The sequence below is a fragment of the Oncorhynchus nerka genome, linkage group LG13 (genome assembly GCF_034236695.1).
Source record: "Oncorhynchus nerka isolate Pitt River linkage group LG13, Oner_Uvic_2.0, whole genome shotgun sequence".
In the NCBI taxonomy this organism is placed as follows: Eukaryota; Metazoa; Chordata; class Actinopteri; order Salmoniformes; family Salmonidae; genus Oncorhynchus; species Oncorhynchus nerka.
In genome coordinates this window covers 64,820,790-64,825,231 of record NC_088408.1, presented here as the reverse complement: position 1 = coordinate 64,825,231, position 4,442 = coordinate 64,820,790, and the positions used below count along the sequence as shown (strand labels likewise).

The window sequence follows — 4,442 nt, the reverse complement described above, 5'->3', positions numbered from 1 at the left end:
ATCACGGGAGAAGGATCGAGGGAAAGATGAAAGGAGCAAAGTACAGAGATCTTTGATGAAAACCTGCTCCAGACTGGGGAGAAGGTTCACCTTCCAACAGGACAACAACCCTAAGCACACAGTCAATACCACGCAGGAGTGGCTTTGGGACAAGTCTCAATGTCCTTGAGTGGCCAAGCCAGAGCCCGGACTTGAACCCGACCTGAAAAATAGCTGTGAAGCGACGCTCCCCATCCAACCTCAGAGCTTGAGAGGATCTGCCGAGAGGAATGGGAGACTCCCCAAATTCAGGTGTACCAAGCTTGTAGTGTCATATCCAAGAAGACTCAAGGCTGTAATCGCTGACAAAAGCACCTCAAAGTACTGAGTAAAGTTTTTTAATTGTCGTTATGGGGTATTGTGTGTAGATTAATGAGGAAAAAAAAGAATGTAATCAATTTTAGAGTAAGGCTGTAACGTAACAAAATTCTGGGTCTGAATACTTTCTGAATGCACTGTACCCCCTTCTGTGAGTCTTGCCCCAACTCAGGAGAGACTCGTTTGCCCTCCTTACAGCAGCATTCCAGACCAACCACCCTATGCTGTCATCTAAATCACCATCCACCTGATGCACCTCTCAGAGAAGCACAAGACAGAGCACGTGTTTAAGGTTTTATTTGATGTATCAGAGAATTATTGATAAGATTTCAAACAATATATAAATCTTAAATACATATAGTAAAATCTTCCCTCCAGTATAAGAAAGTCTCCATACTATGAGGCAATAAAAACACACCCCGGAAAATGAGGTGATCTGTATAAATTGCCACTCAACAAAGAGTGAAGTCTGTACACTATACTCTGCAATATGACAAACACACACATGTAAACACTCTGTTTTCTCACCCTTTCATTCTCTCTCACACACACAACATGTAACATACAGGTACAATCATTGATGACGTCCTGTCCTCATTCGACCATCAATGTATCAGACAAAACACTTCATCATACATGAATGTATGGGATTGCCCATGGTCATCGCTCATCACATCCTGACACATTCACTGGCCTCACTAATTCACACATTATGACAAAAAGTAATATGTCCCTCATATACATGCATACACGTTCCTTTCTCCCCCCACTGTGGTTATATAGAGGGACCTGACAATGTTAACAAATAAAAAATAATTAATAATAAAAAAGGTTGAAAAGCAGAGGATTCATTTACATATTTCACCCATAAGTCCAACATGACATCAAGAAAGTGACATCAGGACATCTATAGTCTGTTGTGCTCAGTGCTGTCCCTTCCTCCACCGGAACAGTTCAGTGGCTGGGTCATCAGCAGGGAAGGGGAACTGGACCTAGCCGCAGAGAGTTGCACCAAATAGCTACCCATCTCTCATGTTGGATAACTGGGGGCAATGTGTCAGGAAGCTTAAAGTGCAAGCAATAGTTCTGCCTGGATGGGGGGAGCGGCCACCTAGCTCTCACTCCCATAGTCTTGTGCTGGTGCAGGCGGGGAGAGGCTGCCAGCCACACTGATGTCCAGGAAGGGGCTGAAAGGCAGGGCTATCCGTGGGCAGAGGGCGTATGGAAGATGGGGAGAGACTAGCATGGCCTAGCCCTATCCAGTGTGTCGAGGCTGGGGTTGGGCATCCTCCTAATCCTGACTCAGTGCCTGAAGGTGTGGATGTCATTGTGTAGGCTGACAGAGGGCCTTGAGGGGGAGCCGTGAATGTGACAGCTCTTCTTGCAGCTGCAGCGCTGGATCCACATGACGTTGCGTGTGAAGCCCTCTCCGTCGGGACAGTGGAAGCGCAGGCGGACGGTGCGGGTCAGTGAAGGGGTGCAGCATCGTCTGTCCACACAGGAGCCGCAGCTGCGAGGTCGATAGTGCCGTGCTGTGTAGCAGCCAGCAAAGTTGATGCTGATTGGCTCCTGAGGGCGCACTGAACGCTGGCACTTCTTTCCCCTCTGGACAGTCAACAAACACATAGTTAACAAACACAGTTAGACAACTGAGCTACATAAACCATAATAAATAGTCATATTGCAAAGGTTCTCATCATCAAAAATGAAATATTAATATGTTCTATGTGCTCTACTTGTATGCTTCAAAATACCTTGATTGCTGGGGTAAGTCGCAGGTCACATTGGCGGACTTGACACAGTCGTGTCTCTCTGACAAGCTGGCAGTCTGCGTTGTTATTGGTCACCCGACTGGAGATGCCCATCCCACAGGTAGTGGAACATTCCGTCCAATCAGTGGTCTGCGGGAAGCATCTGGCGCTTAGCAACACCTGGGACTTGGGGAGGGGCACCACCTCTGAAAGGAGAGGACAGGGAATCATGAGAAACATACAGGGTTACAATTAAGAGAAACATACAGGGTTACAATTAAGAGAAACATACAGGGTTACAATTAAGAGAAACATACAGGGTTACAATTATGAGAAACATACAAGGTTCAGATTATGACCAAGATAGGATTATACCTGGATAGAGACTGTGGAGAATGAGACATTGGGATAGGTTGTTTACTGTACCTCTAAAGGTGACTCCAGTGCTGGCCTGATAGCGTGGCTGTTCCTGGAGCTGGTTGTTGATGTGGTTTGGGAGGGGTTGTGGGTTGGGCAGGGCTACCTGTGGAGGTTCCTCTGGGTCCTCACTGATGTGGTTGTTGTCGTCACAGACCCACTCCGCACAGCAACGGCCCAAGGGCCGTGCCAGCCTTGGCTGGGAGCAGCGCCAGTCGGGCAGGGACACCTGGTGGGGGCAGAGTGGCATGCAGCCCACCACCCCATCCATGCAGCTGCACTGGTGCTGGCAGCTGGGCTGGAAGTCCTCTCCATGCTGGTAGACACGCCCGCTGAACTCGCAGGACTGGCCCTTGGCCTCCGCTAGGGAGACACAGACACATTATCAGCACAGTGGACTTTATACCACTATGGCAGTGTTACAATGATGCTGAGCATTTATCTACTTGAATGATCACATGTTTACTATAATTTACTATAATTCTGAAATCCCCATACCCAGCTGCAACACCCATACTTCTGCATACTCCCATATTGGCCCAACCACCTCTCTCCTGCTGATGTTAGGGGTACTCCTGGTCCTTACCTCGGCACAGGCCTCTCTCTGGGTTTCCCCCAGCCCCCAGGTGGCAGTGCAGGCCCTTGATGTGGTCACAGGGCTGGCTGGGGCTGCAGTCCTGGTTGAACTGCCTGGCACACACCTTACAGCAGCCACAGGCGTCTGTCACCCAGCTAACGCCCACTGGGCACAATGGGGGTGATGGGCCACAAGAGCACTGGGCAGGACAGTCACTCTCCACCTGAGAAAGAGAGCAGTGTCAGTGTTACAGATGTTTTGGGGTCCGCACAGCAGCAGTAGGGTAGAGGTGCAGCCTCGTCTTTACTATGACTTGTAGTACTGTAGTACACTCTCTTACTGGAGTGTCTTTCTTCATTGTAAAAAAATACCAAAAAAAGTTCAATTATTTTGGTAAAATAATATTTTTTGAAAAACAGAAACACATCGTAAATAAAATAATGCAAAATATAGAGAGAAAGAGGGTGAAAAAAAAGAAGGGAAAAAAAGATGGCAGGCAGGTAAGTATGCATCTATGAAACTCACCATGACAGCAGCACTGGAGAGGAGAACGAACAGGGTAGAAACAGTCCTTCTCAAACTAACCAGAGAAAACATCCTGAAAGCGTACTTCCCAAAATTTCAATCAGAGGTCGTTAGATGGAGAATAGAAACCTGGTGGCTGTGACGATACACTGTCCAGAGCCTGCACGTGAGTCCAGAAGTCTGTTGATCTGTCAGTTTACCTATTCATTCATCTGAACCGATCCATGGTTCTGTGCGAGCGCACTAAAAGCTACACTAGTTTGGTGTTTCTTTGCTCTCCTACAGTGTCAGCTCAGCTCAGCTAGGGTTAGCTTCCCTTCATATAGAGCGAGATTCCCTCTGTGGTGCCTGTACTTATAGACACAGGCAGACCAGCCCCCTCCCCGTGACATCAGCTCTCCTCTTAAGGAGTAAGGGAAAGTGTATGGAGAGGGATTCAGTAGTGGAGTAGGAGAGAAAGAAATTGCACCGTTGCTACATTGCTATAATGAGAAAGCATGGTTATATATGAACACAGTACTGTAGGCACTTCAGTGCACTGACATCTTACTACTTATATGTCCCTAATGCTATTGATAAACTACAGGAATAGCTCATTGCTGGTAAATTCACAATAAGCAAAGCTAAGTGTGGAGTAACTTCAAATAGTATTTGATTTCTTTCAAATAGGTTGAGCATTTGATTAAGCCTGCCTGAAGTGCCAGATGGGTGGGGTTTGCACCTTCGGGACTATTCTATCAGTCCCATTGTGCCAGGCAAGCTCAATCAAGTGCAGCTAAAGTATTTGAATGAACACAAACGCTAATTGAACCCAG

The 4,442-nt window shown here is 47.3% G+C and overlaps 1 protein-coding gene across 1 annotated transcript; it reads right to left on the bottom strand.

The window, feature by feature from the left end:
- Positions 1-638: 638 nt before the first annotated feature.
- Positions 639-3,963, bottom strand: LOC115139869 (CCN family member 1-like). Its single transcript, XM_029677712.2, has 5 exons — positions 3,628-3,963; positions 3,112-3,325; positions 2,535-2,888; positions 2,112-2,314; positions 639-1,962 (listed from the first exon to the last, which is right to left on the bottom strand). Exons 1-5 carry the CDS (start codon positions 3,697-3,699, stop codon positions 1,660-1,662), a joined length of 1,146 nt encoding a protein of 381 aa, XP_029533572.1. The 5' UTR covers positions 3,700-3,963; the 3' UTR covers positions 639-1,659.
- Between the last annotated feature and the right edge of the window lie 479 nt (positions 3,964-4,442).

Coding starts and splice junctions, on each gene's coding strand:
- LOC115139869 (XM_029677712.2), bottom strand. CDS start 3,699: ATGTTTTCTCTGGTTAGTTTGAGAAGGACTGTTTCTACCCTGTTCGTT. Junction 2,889..3,111: donor AGAGAGAGGCCTGTGCCGAG/GTAAGGACCAGG, acceptor GTGTCTCCCTAG/CGGAGGCCAAGGGCCAGTCC. Junction 2,315..2,534: donor CACTGGAGTCACCTTTAGAG/GTACAGTAAACA, acceptor CTCTCCTTTCAG/AGGTGGTGCCCCTCCCCAAG.